The 19,102-nt window shown below is 48.2% G+C and overlaps 1 protein-coding gene across 5 annotated transcripts; it reads left to right on the forward strand.

Moving 5' to 3' along the window:
• The first annotated feature begins 97 nt into the window (after window positions 1-97).
• Window positions 98-18,478, forward strand: SHISA5 (shisa family member 5). 5 transcript variants are annotated; one of them, XM_074344956.1, is made up of 6 exons: window positions 99-286; window positions 3,491-3,647; window positions 12,198-12,281; window positions 17,487-17,602; window positions 17,764-17,976; window positions 18,062-18,285. In XM_074344956.1, the coding sequence occupies exons 1-6, from the start codon at window positions 208-210 to the stop codon at window positions 18,139-18,141; spliced, it is 729 nt and encodes a 242-aa protein (XP_074201057.1). In that variant the 5' UTR covers window positions 99-207; the 3' UTR covers window positions 18,142-18,285. The 5 variants fall into 5 exon arrangements, with proteins under 5 accessions (XP_074201059.1, XP_074201057.1, XP_074201061.1 ...); XM_074344958.1 differs by lacking the exon at window positions 12,198-12,281 and having other exon boundaries at window positions 98-286; XM_074344960.1 differs by lacking the exons at window positions 99-286; window positions 3,491-3,647; window positions 12,198-12,281 and adding an exon at window positions 15,488-16,122.
• The last annotated feature ends 624 nt before the right edge of the window (window positions 18,479-19,102 follow it).

The following is a 19,102-nucleotide window of genomic DNA, read 5'->3' on the forward strand; positions in this document are numbered from 1 at the left end:
GGGAAGCGGCCCGAGGGGCAGACACCGGACGTGTGCCTGGCCCCGAGGCGGGGAGGGGCGTCCGCTTCCCCTCCTTCTCTCGCCCTCCCCCTCCTCGCCGCTCCCTCCCGGGCGGCGTGCCCGGAACGGCCTGGGCGGGGCGAGGAAGCGAGTGGCCGCCGAGGTTGCGGCCGCGCTACGACCGTCCGTCAGTCCGTCCGCCCAGCCATGGCCGCGCCGGCCGCCGCTCCTCGGGTCCTGGTGCTGCTGCTCCTGCTGCTGCTGCTGCCGCCGCCGCCTCCGGGTGGTGAGCCTTGGCGGGTGGAGGGAGTTTGTCCCGGGCAGGGCTGGGGGGCGGCCACGTCCGCGCCGTCTCGGAGCGAGCCCAGGCACTGCCTTCCCCGCAGTGACCGCCACAGAACCCTAACAACTCTGAGGCAATCTCCAACCCCATGACTGGTCTTTCCTCCACCCCAGCCTCCCTCCCCGTCCGAACTGACCCTGCCCAGACCCCAGGCAGCTGCCACCATTGTTCTGTTCTGGAATGGTAGGGAGGGGGTCCGTCCTCGAGTGTTCCTGTTACGGAAACGACAGGCAAGCCAAGAAACAAGCGCCACTCGGAGGGTTGGAGTACTCAGATGTATTACCCCGGCGGGCTCAGAGGGGCTTCTGCTCGGAAGCTCTGAGCACCTCCAAGACGTGCGCATGAGGTTTTATAGAGTAAAGTACAAGCTTGGGGTATTAGGCCAATAGGCATGGAACAGCTTTAGCAGCATTATCATCACAAAAATGGAGGCGGGGAGGCAGCAAACCAACATTCCAAAGCCAGATATGTATCTTTGAAAACCCAGCTGGCTAGCAAAAAAACATGAACAGCAAACCAACACTAACTAACTTAGATTTACAAGTTAGTCCAGCAGAGCTCAGATCAGTATTCCAATACTTAGATTTGTGAGTTACCTTGTTAGACCAGCCCGGCTTTTCCTTCACATTCCAAGGGTCTTCAGAGGCTGGCGTAGGATTCCTTGCCTGGGCTTAGCCGGGGGTGGTGGCAGCGGGGAGGCCTGGCCTCTCCACCAGAGGCCTTCCCTCAGCCTCTGTTTTTTGGCTGGGAGCTTCCACCGTCTGCCTCTATGGCCCTGGTGTTCCTGGAGACTGCTGAGGCTGGCCTCGGGGGTTGGAGGAGGCACACTAACTGTGTGTGTTGATTGTAAACTGATGATTCACAAATGATGGAGGCCAAGCTGGGGGGCCTTTCAGGGGTAAGAATTGGAGCGGTGCACCGCCCCTACCGTCTCCAGCTGTAGGAAGTTAAAGATCCTTCTGGAGTGGGTGATTTCCTCGGGCTGAAGGACTTTATTTCCTGGGGGCTGGGACAAATCTGGAGGACTAGGGTGGGAAAGTGAGAAGGTACAGTCCTGTTCCCTGGTCCAGTGAGGACTAGAGAGCCCGGGGGTCAGAAGAACATTTGAGTCATGGGCTTTTGGCTCAAACAAACTCACCTGTGTGTGTCTTCAGACCCAGCTCAGAGGCTTGGGCTGGGCTGTGGTTATAAAGGTTGTAAAAGCCCTGCTGGAGGTAGGTTGCCTGGGCTTTGCTGAGCATACCTGCCATCAGGTGGACAGCTGGCTGTGTCTGTTGGTGGTCTCATCCTCTGCCCCACAGCTTTGCCCAAAGCAGGTTCTGCCTGGAGCTGCCAAGAACAAAGCATCTCCCCACCTCCCACCCCATTCCTAGTTGTCCTTTTTCACAGAGTTCACTAAGTACCTCTGTCTTTGGTCCTTGCTCTGCCAGTGGCCCCAGGGTGCATGAAGTGGAAGCATTTTCCTTTCTTGCCATCTAGGTTCTTTGACTGGGCTAATAATTAAATTGAAGTAAGACAGATTAACAGGGGAAAAACAAAAGTTTAACAACATGTATACCTCCTGTATACGTGGAAGAGACCCAGGCAAACTAAGTCCCCCGCCCCCCGTGGTGGAAGACAAAAGAAGGTATTGGGAGTCAATTAAGGGAAGTTACTAGGAAAAGCCCAGTAAACAAGGGAAAGGTTGTTATGCAGATTTAAATCTGTGCCTTCTGCACTGATAAGAGTTTCTAGAGATGAAGTCCTACCCCCTCTCTCTGGTACAGCAAGGGAGATCCCCATACAAATGGAGATTTCCCTTATAAATGTCTCTGACAACGGGGTAAGCTCTAGTCAGTTTTCAGAGCTTTTCCTGTGTCTGCAGTTTCTTAAATGTAACTGCTTAAAATAATCCTTATGCCAAAGAGGAATATTTGGGGGTGATGATTCTGCTCCCCTTCAATATACACTGACCCAGGCTGGGTCTTCAGAATCCTGGAGCTGTGCCAAGACTGTTTGCAGGTGAGTAGAGAGTTTATCATCAGAACTGCCTGCAGTCTGCCATAGTCATCTGGGCTGGACTGAGTGTTCCATTTGGGGTCTGTCTAGGCAGAATCTGGAACCATTCTTTCCTGCTGGTGGGTGCTAAATCTCTGCTAATATAGCCTAAGGATGCATGGGGACATTTGGCTATACCATCTTCCTGATAGTTTGCAAACTTTGTGGTCATCCAAAGCCCTGGGTCGTTTTCCACACTTGTCAGCCAGGTCCCCTCAGCATGACCTTGTATACTGAGGCTCTGTCCTGACCCCAGCCTGTGGGGATGTCCACAGGTCTCAACTCTGGCCAAGAGCCTTGTGATGGACCCGGGGCACCACACGGTGCCGTGGCCACAGAGGCTTGGCCACTGAGGGCGCAGACTTTTCCTAGGGGCCTGCTGCAGGCTCAGCCCAGGGCCGAGCGCTGCGTGGACGCTTCTGTAGTGGGTGTGACTCTGGCCGATGGCGACTTGGTTAGGAGACAGCCTGCTGCAAGGGTGTAGTCTATGAGGGCCGGCCCCTGAAGTCTAGCATCCAGCCAGGGCTGAGGCTGCTGTGGGTCACTGGTGAGGACAAGGAATGAGGATTAAGAATGGGTCAGTCCAGTGCCTGGTCCCCAGCAGCTGGTTGAGGGTGTTACTATTCAGTAACTGGGCTTGGGTGGCTTCTGCCCCAGAGGACCTGGAGTAAGGCCTTGAGGGATGAGTAGGTTTGAAGGTGGGAGATGGGAGACAGGTAGGAATATGAGCAGAGTATGGGGTGACCTTCAAGTTCCTTTGTAGTCTAGACCCTGCTTTGTGGAGTCTGGACTTGATCCCATGATCAGAGAGTGGGAAGTGGCTCAGTTAGACTCATACTTAAAAAGTTCACTCTCCCATCTGAAGGCAAGTGGACTGGTGGGGAGGGAGCTCAGTTAGGCACCTCTGCTGTGGCCCAGGGTGGGGAGGGCAAGGCTGGCTGGGGCAGTGGCCAGAGGTGGCTGGTGACTGGGATGGCTCTGAGATGGTCCAGCATGCTTGGGCCTGCTGGCCTTGCTGGGAAAGGGGCTGTGTTGGCTGGGACATGGCTGAGGCCTATGTGAGGCCTGATCCTGCGGCAACAGATGAACAAGAGTGTTTTTCTGTTCTAGCCCATGGTGAGGTGTGTGTGGCTTCCCATGGACGCAACCCCTTCCCCGAGTTCTGTCCTGATTTCTGCTGTGGCACCTGTTATGACCAGTACTGCTGCTCTGATGTGCTGAAGAAATTTGTGTGGACTGAGGAAGAGTGTGATGTTCTGGAGGCCAGGTGGGTACACGGAGGTCACACAGGGTGGCTGGCATGAATCTGCCCTCAGCAGGCATGTGTGTGCGAGAGACACAGCCCTGCCTCTCTGGCCTCTCAACCCTCTGAAGTGGTGGCAAAGCAGTGAGGGTGGGGGATTGGTTCTGGGCTGGACATCCCAGACCCTGCTCAAGTGGTCCCTTGCCCATTTCTCCCTGACCCTCGAGGGCTCCAGCTCACCTAGCTTTGGGCTGAGCGGGTTTCTCAGGGGTCAGTGGCCTAGTGGCTGACCCCGTGTGTGTACTTGTACAAACATTTCCTCAGGATGGGTGCCTTGGTGTGAGTGTACCCCGCAGTATGTGCGTGCACCTGGTTGGGGGTCGCATGTGATTTGCGCAGCTGTCACCTTATGGGTCCTGGGGGGCATCATGCATGGGCGTGTACCCCACTGTGGGCCACACTGTGTCCACTTGGCATGGCCGTGGGTTTACACAGCATCTTGGGTTTAGACTGTTTCACGGGCTGGATCCAAGGTTCCAGGTCCCTTCATGTGTCTCCCTTTGCCAAATTCTGTGTTTTGTTTGTGTTTGGCTCTAGGTGTAGAGGGTTCCCGTGGTTATACTCCCAGCTCGTGGCCGGTGATATCATTGATCTGGGCAAGCGCAGCCCCCACCATCTTACAGATTTATTTTAATCTCCCATGACCATTCCATTCCCTTCTCACTCCATAGGCAACCAGTCTGTTGCATTCTTTTGATTGTGTTGCAAACTCTATATTGTTCTATGGGCACAATGAACCCCCTTACTTTTTGCAGTCAGTGTAGTGTTTGTAAGGCCCATCTGCATTGCCTTGTGTGTATCTAACCTGTGCCCATCACTGTCATTTCCTTCTTCCTCCTTCTATGGAGCCTTGTGGGAATTTCTTGGAAGTACCTTGGAGCGAATTGCCAGGTTAGAGAGATGCATGTAGTTACTGCCTAAGGACTTCCAACAAGTTCTTGGGAGTGGCGACACCAGGCTGCATACCTGGTGAATCATATTCTCCCCTTTTACTTCTACCCTTTTGGTATCTGCACATCTTGCAAGTGTCTTTTTTGTTTTGTTTTGGTTTTTGTTGTTTTTTGTTTGTTTGTTTGTTTTTTTAAAATCTGTTCTGGCAATTAAAAAAACAGGAGCATCGATTCCATTTAAAGTTAATGTAATTATTGGTATTTCTGGGATTATATTTGACATCTTATTTTGTATTACGTGTCTCTCCTATTCTATATTTCTTTTTCACTTGCTGAGTTGTTTTGATTTGTTTTTATTCCATTTTTTCCTTCTACTGTTCCCTTCTTCATTGTCAGTCTGTAAGCTTTCATTCTTTTTTCTTGCCTCATTGCACTGGCCAGAACCTCCAGTACAATGTTGAATAGAAATTGAAGCCATCTCTGTCTTGTTCCCAATTTTAGGGAAAAAGCATTGACTATTAGGTATGATGTTAGCTGTAACTTTTTCACAGGTGCCCTTTATCGGGTTTAAGAAGTTCCCTTCTATACCTAGTTTGCTTGGAGTTTTAATCATGAAAGATCTTGAATTTTGTCAAATATTTTTCCTGCATCTGTAGACATGATCATATGATTTTTCTATTTTATTCTGTTAATATGGTAAATTACACTGATCTCATTCTTACAGAACATTTTATCTGAGCAGGACTTATGTCGATAGCTGTTTTCTCTTAGCATATTGCCTCTGGCTTCCACTGTTTCTGTTAACACATCATCAATAGTCAGTTGTCCCTCATTTAAAAGAAATCTTTTTTTCCCCCTCTGACAGCTTTTTAAGATTTTTTTTCCTGTCTTTGGTATTCTTCAGTTACATTATGATATAGCTAGGTATGGATTTATTTTTATTTTGCTGCTATGGATTTGTTGAACTTTTTTTTTTTTTCAGGGTTTAAAATTGGTTTTTTTTTATTGAAGTATATAGCTGATTTACAATGTGTCAGGTATACAGCAAAGTGATTGATATACATGTATATAAATATGCATTCTTTTTCAGATTCTTTTCCATTATAGGTGATTACAAGATATTGAATTTAGTTCCCTATGCTATGCAGTAGGCCCTTGTTGTTTATCTATTTTATATATAGTAGTGTCTGTCTGTTAATCCTCAATTCCAAATTCATCCCTCCTCCATTGTTGAGCTTCTTATAAATTTGTGGTTTAGTGTCTCGTCAGTTCTAGAAAATTATCTGCTATTCTTTAAATATTGCTCCTCCATGTAGACATAAGCTACATCTTCTGTTTCAGTGACCATATCTCCTGGTCTCTTCCATAGTTTCGTCTTGTGCTGATTTCTGGATGATGTCTTCTAACATTTCAGTTCATTCAGTTCTTTCTCCAGCTGTGTCTAATCTGCTGTTAAATTTATCCATTGAGATTTTTAAAATACTGTCCTATTGCAACATATAATTCACATAGAGAAAAGTGCACAAAATAAATGTACAAGTCACTTATTTATCACAAAGCAAATATCTGTATAACCACCACACAGGCCAAGACACGCAACATTACCAGCAACTCAGACAGCCCCTTGAGCTCACTCCCAAACACTGGCTCTCCTCTTACCCTGCAAAGGTAACTATGATTCTACCTTTTTTATGACCTTGCTTTTCTTCAGAGTTGTAATACCCAAACGTGCATCCCTAAGTTCTATAGTTTTTTATTGGGGTTGGGGGACAGTAATAAAACATTCTTCCAACAAGGATCTACTGTATAGCACAGGGAACTATATTTAATATCTTGTAATAACATGCAATGGAAAAGAAGCTGAAAAAGAATACATGTGTGTGTGTGTGTGTGTGTGTAAAACTGAACTACTTCGCTGTAATGTACACCTGAAACTAACACAACATTGTAAATCAACTATACTTCATTTAAAAAAATAATACGGATCAGTCATAGACCCCATGGCCCTTCACAGACCCTAAACCCCTTACCCCACCTACAACCAATCAGGGGCTAGTGCACAAGCCTATCAGGCACCTTGTTACCTGACCTTATAAAAGACCCTAACAACCCACACAGGCACCGCTTGCCTGTGTGGCCCGCTGTCTGACAGTGTACCCTAATAAACTCCTTTCTATTCTTATACTTAAAAAAAATAACAATGATAAGGGGACGGTATAGCTCAGTGTCAGAGTGTGTGCCTAGCATGCACAAGGTCCTGGGTTCAATCCCCAGTACCTCCATTAAAACAAATAAAGAAATAAATAAACAAACCTAATTTCCTTCCTCCCCCCAAAAATCTGAGTTTAAGAGAAAGTATTACATTAGTAAATGTAAACAAACAAACAAACAAACCTAAGTACCTCTCCCCCCAAACAAACAAACAAAATAATAAAATTCATCTGTAGGAAAAGAATTTGGATTAGTAAAATGAACATGTGTGATTGGTTTTGGCTGGGTGAGGGGAGAAGTGAAAATGGGATTAATAGTTTGAAAATCTGTATTTTGCTTCATAAAAAAAGTTCTTGTATACTTTATGCACATAAAAGTACACAAATCTGAAGTGTACGGTTCAGTGAATTATTACAAGGTAAACATATCCATGTAACCATCACCTATCTAGGGCAAGGATTAGAACATCATGGCATCCCAGAAGCCCCCAATCAGGATTTCCTCTGTTATCCCCCAAGGTAGCCATTAACCTGCTACACCTGTTAATATATATATGTACAGACATACACATGACATCATACATCTATTTTCTGTCTGATTTCTTTCAGTGTGTGATTTGTATCCATATTGGGTTGTTTGTTCCATTGAGGTATGGTATTACGTTTTATACCACAGTTGATCCCTTTTAATGTTGATGGACATCTGGATTGTTTCCTTTTGAGGGGGTGGGTATTGCAAATAACGCTGCTGTGAGCATTCTTGTACATATCTTTTGGGGCACACGTGTATGCATTTCTTTTAAGTATGCATAGTAGTAGTAGTAATAGTAGATGTAAGTAGAGATCAAATTTCACTTTTTAATATGGATATTCAGTTGACCCAGCATCATTTTTTGAGAGAACTATCCTTTTTTCTCACTTTGCTGTGCCAAGTTATAAATTGAGTGTCCACATAGGCGTAGGTATGTCTCTGGGCTCTCTATTTTATTACATTGCTCTATTTGTCTATCCTTGAACTAAAACAGACTCATAATTACAGCTTTATAATAAGGCTTGATATTCTTCTTCAATCTTGTCTTAGTTATTTTTGGCCTTTTATATTTCCATATACATTTTAGAATCAGCTTGTCAATAAAGCCAGTTTAGATTTCATTGCCTTTATAGACTGTTTTTGTAGAATTGACATTTTACTAGATTTGAGTTTTCTAATCCATCAACACAGCATATCTGTCAATGTATTTAGGTTTTCTTTCATTCTCTTAATTACATTAATCATTTTCTAAGTCAAAGCCTTGTGTATTTTTTTCTTTTATTTTTTTCTTCTTGTTTTCTTTTTATTACTTATTTTTATTTTTTTAAAGCCTTGTGTATTTTTTATATTCCTTCCTAAGTATTTGATTTTTTTGATGATGCTATATAGTTAAAAATTTTCATTTCTAATTATTATTGATACAGAGAAATACAATTTTTATAAATTAACCTTGTGTCCAGAGACCTTACTAAATTTGCTTATTGGCTTGAATAATTTTAGTTGAAACTTCTTTAGAATTTTCTACAAAAGTAGTCATGTCATGTGCAAATAATGACAGTTTTATTTCTTCCATTCCAATTCTTATGTTTTTTATTAATTTCTCTAGCTTTGTTGCACTGGCCAGGATCTCTAGTACAGTGTTGATTGAAAGTGGTGACAGCATTCTTTTCTGGTTTCTTGTCTCAGAGGGAAGCCTTGTCTCATTTCACCATTAGAGTTTGCTGCGGTTTTTTTGTTTTTTTGTTTTTAGATTAAGGAAAGTTTCTTCATTAGATTAAGGAAAGTTTCTGCTATTTTGATATTCTTTTACAGATCTTTGGTGCCTTTTAAAAGGAACATATTTCTTCTGGGTAAATATCTAGGAATGGGATTCCTGAGTCATTGGGTGCATGTACTCAGCTCTGGCGGATACTTCTAAACAGTTTTCTAACATGCTTGTATCATTTATACTCCTCCCAGCCATGAGTGAGAGTTCTAGTTTGCTCTACATCCTCTCCAAAACTTGACATTGTAAATCTTTTCTTAAAATTGAGGTATAATTACATAAAGCAAAATGTATAGATCCTAATGCGTCAGTTTGATGAGTTTTGATAAATGCGTACTTCTTGTATATGACACCTCAGTCGAGCTATAGATCATTGCTATTTCCTAGAAAGTTTTAATTTTAGTAATTTTGGTGGCTGGGTAGTAATATCTCATTGTGTTGTTTTCTTTTAAGATTTCAGTCTTTTGAAATTTATTGAGACTCATTTTATGACTCAACATGTACTGTACTTTGCTGAGTGTTTCATAAGCACTTGAAAAGAAAGTATATTCTGCATTTGTTGAGAATAGTGTTTTATAAGCATCAGTTAGGTCAAGTTGGTGATAACAGTGTTTAGATCTTTTCTATTCTTACTGGTTTTTGTCTGCTTGTCTTACCCATTACTGAGAGACACACGTAGTTTATCTTCTTTTAGTTCTGTCAGTGTGGATTCATGAAATCTGGTGCATACGTATTTAGGATTGTTTTGACTTTCTCATGAATTGCTCATTTTATCATGTGTAATGCTGTTCTTTGTCTCTTGTAATACTATTATAAATTCCAGAGACAGTATTTTAATTGTTTTTGACAGTGTATATTTATTTACATTTAGCCATATATTTATCTTCTCTTTTGCTTCTTATTGCTTCTTTCATCTTTAAGCTTCACCTGAGATCATGTTCCTTCTACCTTCAATGCAGAAATGTTGCATTTCAAATTTTCTTGGTTTTTGTTTGTCTGATATCTTTATTTTATGTTCCTTCTTAAAGGATATTTTTCCCGATTATAAATTTCTAGGTTAGCAGTTATCAACTTTGTTCAGCACTTTGAAGCTCTCATTCCATTGTCTTCTGAGGTCTTTTGTTTCGGTTGAGAAATCAGCTGTCAGTTTTGCAAGCAACATGCCTTTTCTCTGACTGCTTTTTAAGATTTTTCTCTTTGTATGGTTTTCAGCAGTTTTACTGTGATGTGCCTAGGTGTGGTTTTCTTTGAATTTATGCTACTTGGGGTTCACAGTACTTCTGAAATCATTGTCTTATTATTTATCAGTTTTGGAAAATTTGCAATCTTTTAAAGATTGCTTTTGCCTCATTCTCACATTTCGCCTTCTAGGACTAATTACACTGTGTAAGACCTTTTGTAAACTATATTCCATACTTCACCTACTGTCTTCTGTATTTACATTTACCATCTTTTTGTGTCTCTGGGCTTTAGTGTACATATATTTGTTTGGGCCTATCCTCCAGTTGATTAATTGTATGTTGAGCTGTGTTTAATAAATGATTAATTTTTGTATTATTTTTAGTTCTAGAATTTTTACTTGTTCTTTTATATTTCAAGGTCTCCTGAACTGCCTGATTTTTTTCCCTTTAATTTCCTTGAACAAAGTATGTGTTATTTTAATGTCAGGGTCTGATGACTCATATTTGAAGCCCCTGTGGTATTGTTTCTGTTGTTTTCTAGTCATGTTGTCTAGTGGCTTAGTGCTCCTGGTAGTTTTCACTTGTGTGCCTAACAACGTGTTTGCAGAACTGATGGTAGAACTTTGAAGCTCAGGACTTCCTCCAGGGAGGAGTGATGTTGCTTTTGCCAGGGACACAAGCACTCTAAGGTCACCTCTGCCTCACTGCAGAGGAGAAGATGATGGAAGCTGAGCTCTCTCCTCAGTTTCTCCCTGCTTGTCAGGTCCCAGCCCGAGTGAGTGGGATTCATCAGGGCTTCCTTACCTGCTGGCCTCTGGATGTAATCTATCACCTGAGGCTTTCAGAAGTGCTGCTCTCCGCTCCCCTCTGAGATCAACTAAAGCCCCCACGAGAAAAAGGGCTCCAGATGCCAGGCCCACCTCCATGGATCTCTCTTCCCAGCCTCCCACCGCTGCATCTCAACTTGGTGTGCTTTGCTGTGTTAGTGCTCACCAAAGCCTACATACTGATTTTGTAAAACATACTTTCTTCTCAGCTTTACTTGTCCTTCACTGTAGTATAGTTGTTCCTAATGCTCTTGAATTTTATTTTGTTAATTTTGAAAAATCTCAAGTACATACAGAAGCGGAGAGAATAATCAATAACTCCATATAGCCATCACCTGCTTCCATAGTTATTAGTGCTCTCGTGCTGTTGCTCTGATATACCTGCCTTACTTTTCTTTTCTGGATTATTTAAAAACCAACCCCAGACATAAAATGTTCTCCTTAAATGTTAGTTTTTATCAGTATAAGTGAGTCCTTTAAAAAGAAATATAGAGGGAGCATATAGCTGAGTGGTAGAGCATTTGCTTAGCATGCAAGAGGTCCTGGTTTCAATCCCCAGTACCTCCATTAAACATAAATAAATAAACCTAATTACCTACCCCCCCAAAGAAATATAATCACTGTATCAGTAGTACATTTGGCACAATTAACAGTAATTCATTAATAGCTTTCAATACTGGTATTGTTTTCAGTTGCCTCCACTTGTTTGAAAAATGCCTTTTCACAAGTGGTTTGTTCAAATCAGAATTCAAAGTTATTATGTTATTATTATTTGTATTTCTGTTGTACCTACAGTTATTTCCCTTTTTTTATTCTGTATTTTTATCTTTTTGCATCTTTTCTCCTTTTCTTGATTAGTCTTGCCAGAGGGTGCCTGCTTTGGTTCTGTTAATTTTCTCTAGTATTTCCCGTGGCTGTTATTCTCTTTTATTTTTGTACTTATCTTTATTTATTCCTTCCTTATTTTGGGGATTTGTTCTATTATATTTTCCCCATCTCCTTAAATTTACCACCATCTCACTAGTAAAGCTATAAATTTCCCTCTCAGAACGTTTTAGCTGTGTTTCCCAAATTTTGACCTATGGTATTTCTATTATCATTCAGTTTAACAGAGTTCTTAATTTCCTCTCTGATTTCTTATTGAACCCACAGTTTTGGGGGGTTTTGTTGGTGGTGGTTTTCTTTCTTTTCTTTTCTTTCTTTCTTTTTTTTTTTGTATTATATTAGTTTCCCAAGGTATGAGGGATTTTTAAAACTTTTAAAAAAAACTTTATGGCATTGTAGTCTTTTGTTACTGATTTATAACTTCATCCGTTGTGGTTGGAGAAAATACTTTGTATGATAGCTCTTTTTTCAAGTCTCTTGAGACTTGTTTTGTGGCCTCCTATGGGGTCTGTCCTGGAGAATGTCCCCTTAGAAGAACATGTGGCATTGTAGCCTGAGATCCTGGCGTGTGTGACATCCATCCTCAGGTGGCCACCAGGGCTCCCTCTCTGGCCCACGCTGGGGTTGGCTTTTGTGCGTGTTCTGTGTGTGTACCAGGGTAGTGTTCATTCCTGATGTGCTCGGTGGGGCTCGGACGTGTTAAATGTGAGGTTTCCTCTCGGCAGTGTCCCCACCAACATGGAGCCCCTGGAGCAGCTGGGCCCGGCGCTGAGGTTCCGCTCCAGCTTGGACAGCGACCCCATGTCAGGGTAAATAAAACCTGCAGGCTGGGTGCATCTTCCTGGCAGAGGTGACGAGGGGGCTCAGGTGGGCTAGGGTGAGGGCTTTGGGGGCTGGGGCCTGAGAGGAGCTGTCACCATGTCTGCCCTCCAGGACCTTTGATCCTTGTGTTGAGAAGCGGTGCCCTTATCATTGTGCTGGAGGTGTGGGTGACTGGTTGAGGGTTGACAATTGAAAGGTCAAGTATGGGGGCTCATATTGACCTAGGTGATGGAGTGGGCACTGGTGACCAGTGGGTGTAGTTGATGGGGAGGGAGTGACAGTGATAGGGACGATAGTGGCAGAAGGTGATAGTGGTGAGGTGATAGGGGCTACAGTGCTGAGTGTGTGGTGATGGTGGTGGCTGCAGTGGTGGTGGTGATAGGGTGATGGTGGATGATGGTGGATGTGTGGTAATGGGGCAGGGGTGGTTGCCAAGTGGCTGATGGTAATGGGGGCTGTGGGCATGTAAGGTGCTGTGTATGGTGATGAGGTGACAGGCAGGTGTATGGTGGTAGGAAATGACAGTGGTGATGATGGTGGTAATGCGGCAGTGGTGGCAGGGGGATGTGATAGGAATGTTGGAGATGTGTATTGGTGTTGGGGTAATGGTGGTAGCACTGACAGTGATGGGGGTGATGGGGGTGCGGGGTGCATGGTGATGGGGTGATAATGGTAAAGATGCTGGGAGAAATGATGGTGTGCCCAGTCCCCGTGTCGAGGTTTGTGGGTCGTAGTATTGTCAGGGCCCTCCCTTCAGAGGACCAGGAAACAACCTAGTCTCCCAAGCTCCGGTCCCCTTGGCCAGGCTCCCACCCTGTCTTGTTGCCACCACGATGGGTGTTGTGGTACACGTTTCATGTACATGCAATGGGCGTGAAGCCGTTCATGTGTTTTCCTGGTGGAGTCTGTTCCACGTGCTGTCTGCCCTCTACCTTGGTGGATCTAGAAGCCCCTCTCATAGAAGATCCACCCAGGCCTGGTTGGCCCTTTGGAGGAAGAGACTTTGGGCTCCAGTCTGTGTTGGGTGGCAGGGTGGAGGTCCAGGTTCTTGTCCTGCTTCATCTTGTCCTGTGGCGAGTGTGGGGCCTCTCCGGCTGCAGAGGAATCAGGCAGGGCTCCTGTGAGTGAGGGAGGGGAAAAAGTACACCTCCCTCCTCATCCAGGGAGCAGCCCTTTGCGGAGGTCCAGGACTGTGGGCTTTCAGTCAGCCCCATTGGAGATTCTGATGTCCGGCCAGTGTGGGCCTTATTCTGAGGACAGTGGGCACCATGGGAGCTTCTGGGCTGTGCTGGGGTCTGAATGGTGTTTGAAGAGGGACACCACTCTGACTGCTCCCCGGAGGATGCCAAGAGCAGGCGGGGAGGATGTGGCAGGCGGCCAGCAGAAGGCAGCCATGGCTTCCTGGTCCCTGCTGTTGGAGGCCAGAGGGAGGCTGGGCTGGTGGGGCAAGGCTGGCGGGGCTGCCTGTTAGGACGGTGGCTGAGGGAGGGGCTGAGGTGGGGGGTGCCCTGGTCTCTGCCCTGCACAGGGGGTATGGGATGGATGAGGAGTGGGTTTTGTTTTGGGTGAAGGGCTCAGATTTGGGTGGGATTGAGTGTGTTGAGGACCGAGTGTGAGGTCAGCAATATTTGAAAAATGGCCACAGGAGGAGCTGAGAGGGAGGGTTTAGAGAAGTGGAAGGAAAGAAGGAGGAGACCTGGTCTGTGAGTATTGAGAAATGTGGCTTCCACATTGCAGAACGGGGGGGGGGGGGGGGGGGCGGGAGGGGGCGGAGGAGGCGTGGCTTCCAGGCCAGCTCAGGAGCACCTCTCCCTCTGGGAGGTGTGCCAGCCCTGCCGCCTCCCACCTGGGCCATCTTGCCGTCCGCTGGGAGTGCACAGGATGCTCCCTCCCTTGGGCCCCAACCCCGTCCTGCCCCATCTCTCCTCGTCCTGCCCCATCTCTCCTCGGGTTCCTGAGCAGAGCTCCAGCGTCTCACGTACCATCTGCCTTATAAAGGTTTAGGGCTTGAGGAGCAAGGGTGGAGCAAGGGAGGGTGGAGGGATGGTGTCATCAGTGACACGTCTCCGGTGAATGCCCCCAGGTGGGCTGCCTGTCTGGGCCCCAAGGAGACATCCTCTCCCGTGTGCTGCCCCCTAGGCCAGGGGCACTGTTGTTTGTCCACTGGAGCGATGATTCCTTGGTGGGGTCCAGCCCTGGTTAGAAGCTCAGGGGATGCCTGACAGGGGAGGGACCCTACGTGCTAAGGGGCCTGCATCAACTCTGCTCCCCTCCCCACCTCTGACCCCCTCATCCTTCGTTCTTGGACCCTCACCCTTGGCTCTTCCTTAGGGTGACTCCTTGGGTTCCCCAAGAATGAGGCACCAGGTCAGAGCACAAAGATCCAGATGAGACCATACCTGCCTGTCACAGCCTGGACAGGCGGTGTCCTCCCTCGATATGGGGTCCATGCTCCCCACAGCATGTCCATGTTACCTGTGGGTCTTCCACCCATCCCCCACTTTAGCAGGTGACTCCCATCCTGCCCTGCTGATGGTCAGTGGCTGGTTCCCTCCTGGAGCTTCCTTTGTTCCCTGACGTGGTTCTTTTGAGTCCTGATTTCATTGTCCCTCCCCAGCTCCTTGCCACTCACAGGATGGTCAGGCGGGTATGATGTATTTTTAATCACTTGAGAGCTAGAACCTCTGGATACAGGCCCCGGATGGTCACTGCAGACCCTCTGAACTGACTCTGCTGTGATGTTACAGGGGGAAGTGGGGGTCCATTAGGTGAGATGTGGGCTTGGCGAGGAAGTGATGTTTTGAGCTGAGGTCTGAAAGGTGAACAGGAATTAATTATGTGGGGATGGGAAGAAGAGAAAGGCAGACAGGCAGGAGGAGCTGCATGTGCAAAGGCCCTGAGGTAGGACACAGCATGGTGCTTTCAAAAGCTGAAAGAAAAAAAAAAAGCTGAAAGGAGGGTGATGTGGCTGGGGCACAGAGGAGGGAGGGTGGGAGTCCCAGGTCACACGAGTTTTATTTAGACTTTTAATTAAAGGTTAACATCTGCCTTTTTGTAAGAATTACTATCTAGTGAGACAAATCCTAGATTTCGCCCCCCTTTTTATTGTCAACTATAATATGCATATACAGAAAAGTACAGATACACATACAGTTTAACAAGTAAATTATAGAGCACATTCCTGTATGATCCCAAGAGCTACAGGAGCCATACTAGGCTCTTGAGCAAGAGTGACAAGATCAGACTCAGCAGCGTGGCCTAGGGGACTTGAGGCATCTTCATCATCCAGTGAGGCAGGTTCAGGTTTAGGCGGGTTTGTGGCTTGCAGCATGAGCTGGCGGAGAGGAGGGGACAGGCTGGTGGGGCCCCTGGGTCTGCTGGTGGGCTTAGATAGCTGCAGGTGCCCATCGAGGGGATGGCTGGAACAGGGCTGGCGGGCTGAGCTGGTGAGCAGGAGTGTGGTTTGGGCACTCTGGGCTGGGCATCTCTCACATCTCTCGGACCCCGTGTTAGTGATGTCCTAGACAGTGAGGTGAACGCCTGGGCAGGCTGGGCTGGGGGTGCGGCTCTGGCAAGTCGGCCAAGTGCTTCCCTCCCTCTCCTGGCCCCTCTTGAGCGCAGCTGAGAGCAGCTGGGGTGCCCGGGCCACGCTGTGTCTTTAAGAGGCCCCACGGCTCTGCTGCCGCTGACGTCAAGGGGAGGGGAGGGCGGAGGAGATTCGCTTTACTTTTCCTCGAAAGGGGAGGAGATTGAAACTGGCCCTATGATGGAAAGGGGAAGTCTGGGGGGTGCCGGTGGCCCCTGAGTGAAGGCGGAAGCTAACATGGGGTGAGCTTGGGCGCCATCCTGTGTGTGTATAAGTGTGAGTGTGAGAGAGAGACAGAGACAGAAGAGAGCAAGAGAGAGCGAGAAAGATAGAGACTGGCGATGGGGACACTGATTGCGGGTGAATGTGCATGTATGTTTCTCCATCTCTGGAACAGCAGCGGGTCTGGGAGGAGCTTGTGGGTAGGTGCAGTGATGGCCCCTTCTGGTTAGGTGGGAAGGCACCTCCTGACTCCGAGGGTCCTGTCTCAGGGCCTTGTTCTGGGCCTCACAGAGGCCAGTGTCTCCTGTTTTTTAACGCAGTTGGGCGTTTTGAGTCTGGGGTGTGAGGGTCTGTCCCTAGTCTGTCCCCAGGGTGTGACTCGGCCCAGCTGCCTGTCTGGGTCTGTGAATTGGAAGCCCCTCCATGCAGGGTGGGGCTGGGCAGGGCCCCAAGCCTCAGGGGAGGCAGATGTTCACCATGTCTCTACATGTCTTAACATGCTTGCTGCACATACCTTTTACTAGGACAGCAATTGGCCTCTGGGGAACGGGGCACAGCTCAGGGTTCTGGCTGCCCTTGAAAGTCAGCTTTGGTGAACTTCTCACCCAGGGCCAGCTTTCTCAGAGGCAGGCCCTCCTCTCTGTCGCAGTCCTTGCTGAGGGGCCTGTGTCAGGCAGGAAGGCCTCCTCTTCCGGAAAGCAGGGCTCCTCCAGCCCCACTGGCTCTTAACGTACTCACCTGCCCCACTGGTGAGCGCGCAGGAGCCCCAGGGTGCAGGGTGAGCCCCTGGCACAGCGTTTGGCACCCAGCAGGCTCACTGCCACTCCGGGGGCCAACAGCCCTGCCCTGTGTTCGCTGAGCGCCTCTCTTCACTGTCCTGGCCACACTAGCCTCCGCTTTCCTGGAACGTCTCCCCATTTTTATCACCTGTGCTTCCCGAGTAATTTTTCCCTCCCATACCTGCCTCCTGTAGTGATCTGTGGGCTCCCAGAGGCTGTGAGTTGGTCAGTCTTGCCCACTGCTGAGTTTCTGGTTCAAGCCACACAGTGCTCGTGGCACATCCTCTGAGCATCTGCTGTTGGCGTGGCAGGGGTGGACAAGATGTGTCCTGGGGAAGCACTGGAAGCACTCCCTCCCGTGCTGCTGAGGGTGGGGCGAGGTGCAGACCCTGGGTGAGGTGTTCCACACGGACTCCCAGTCAACCCCATTTGACACTTGAGGAAAGTGATACTGAAAGAAGTTCAAGTTAAACACCCTGGAAGTTGCTCTGTGTGGCCCAGAGTCTCCTCCAGCAAGAGCGGTGCCCCTTGGGAATGAGTGGGGTGTGGACTGCTGGTCTTGGGTAGGAGTGAGAGGCCCTGGGTCATGACTGGCTTTTTGGCAGGTTTGGGACAACTGTAGCTGTTGGTCTGACCATCTTTGTGCTCTCTGTTGTCACCGTCATCATCTGCTTCACCTGCTCCTGCTGCTATTTGTACAAGATGTGCCGCCGACCACGTCGTAAGCATGCCTACCCCGACCCTGCCCCACTGCCCCACTGTGAGCCCTTGTGTGCAGGCACAGACCCCGGGTGGTAAGGGGAGCTGACCAGGGCCCTGATTTGGCTAAGCTGGAGGGAGAGGTGGCAAGCCCGAGGGTTCTAACTGGGGCTCTCTTTGCAGCGGTTGTGACCACCACCACGGCCACCACAGTGGTGCACACTCCTTACCCGCAACCTCCCAGTGTGCCGCCCAGCTACCCTGGACCAACATACCAGGGCTACCACTCCATGTCCCCCCAGCCAGGGGTGCCAGCAGCACCCTACCCGACGCAGTACCCACCACCCTACCCGGCCCAGCCCATGGGCCCTCCGGCCTACCACGAGACAGTGGCTGGTGAGTACTGCGGCCAACTCCGGCCCTGCCCGACCCTCTGCAGCCCACCATGCCCATGGCCAACTGGTGTTCTCTCCATTTTCAGGAGGTGCAGCCATGCCCTACCCTGCCAGCCAGCCTCCTTACAATCCGGCCTACATGGAACCCCCAAAGGCAGCCCCCTGAACACAACCCTGCATCTCTGGCTGCCACTCAATCTGCTATATGTGTGTGTGGATGGGTATGCAGGCACGGTCCTTTTCTCCCCATGCGTGGTGTGTGTGTGTGTCCTGTTTGTACACGAGGCTTCGTGTGAAGCTGATGAGGTGGAGAACAGTCCTTGCCAGAGTTGCTGGGCCCACTTGTTGTTCCCCTTCCTCACTTGAAATTATGCTTCCTGAAATTTCAAGCAGAATTCAAAGAACAGTTCTTTTCCAGACCAGCCCAGGGAGACCAGGTGGGGCTTGTCACACTAGGATAGCACAGCTTTTTGCGGGCAGGATGCATACGTGTTCTGGTTTCAGAAGAATGGCTAGCTGCCACCTGAGGCTGAGGCTTGTCCCCAGGCTTGTCTTGGAAGAACCTGAGCCATGATGCAGGCAAATGGGTGAGGCTTGGGAGCCAGCTCAGGTGGATCTCAACCCTTTTGGCAGATGGCCCGTGGGCCCATAGCTCCCCAGAGCCTGGGCCATGCTCAGTGGAGGGTAAGCAGCTTCCTGACAGGAAAATCCTCAGGTGAAGCCCCACCCTCCCCTGAGCTGTCTGCCTAGACTATTCCTGCATCTCTCCTGGGACCACCTGGAGGCCACATTTACCCAGGGTTCTGGCTCCCCTGGTTGGCCCTGGCCCTCACCACAGGTCGGCAGGGTGGCCTCTGTCCACCTACACACTCAGGTGTCCTCCCTGCAGTGTTTGTTTTATTTGTAGCTGAACATTTTGCCTGTTTTGTTTCAAAATGTGTGGAATAATTGCTGTGAGGCTGGAAGCCCTGGGTCCTGGAGGGAAGTTGCCCTAGAGAGAGGGACCACCTGACCTCTGAGTCCCTGCTCCCCCAGCACCAGCCTTGCAGACCGCCAGCTCCTGCAGCCCAGTCCACGGTTTGTCCTGGCAGTGGGGACACCTGGGCCAAGGGGTCGTCTGGACCAAA

The sequence above is a fragment of the Camelus bactrianus genome, chromosome 17 (assembly GCF_048773025.1).
Source record: "Camelus bactrianus isolate YW-2024 breed Bactrian camel chromosome 17, ASM4877302v1, whole genome shotgun sequence".
Classification (NCBI taxonomy): domain Eukaryota; kingdom Metazoa; phylum Chordata; class Mammalia; order Artiodactyla; family Camelidae; genus Camelus; species Camelus bactrianus.

Coding starts and splice junctions, on each gene's coding strand:
- SHISA5 (XM_074344956.1), top strand. CDS start 208: ATGGCCGCGCCGGCCGCCGCTCCTCGGGTCCTGGTGCTGCTGCTCCTG. Junction 17,603..17,763: donor GATGTGCCGCCGACCACGTC/GTAAGCATGCCT, acceptor CTCTCTTTGCAG/CGGTTGTGACCACCACCACG. Junction 17,977..18,061: donor CTACCACGAGACAGTGGCTG/GTGAGTACTGCG, acceptor CTCCATTTTCAG/GAGGTGCAGCCATGCCCTAC.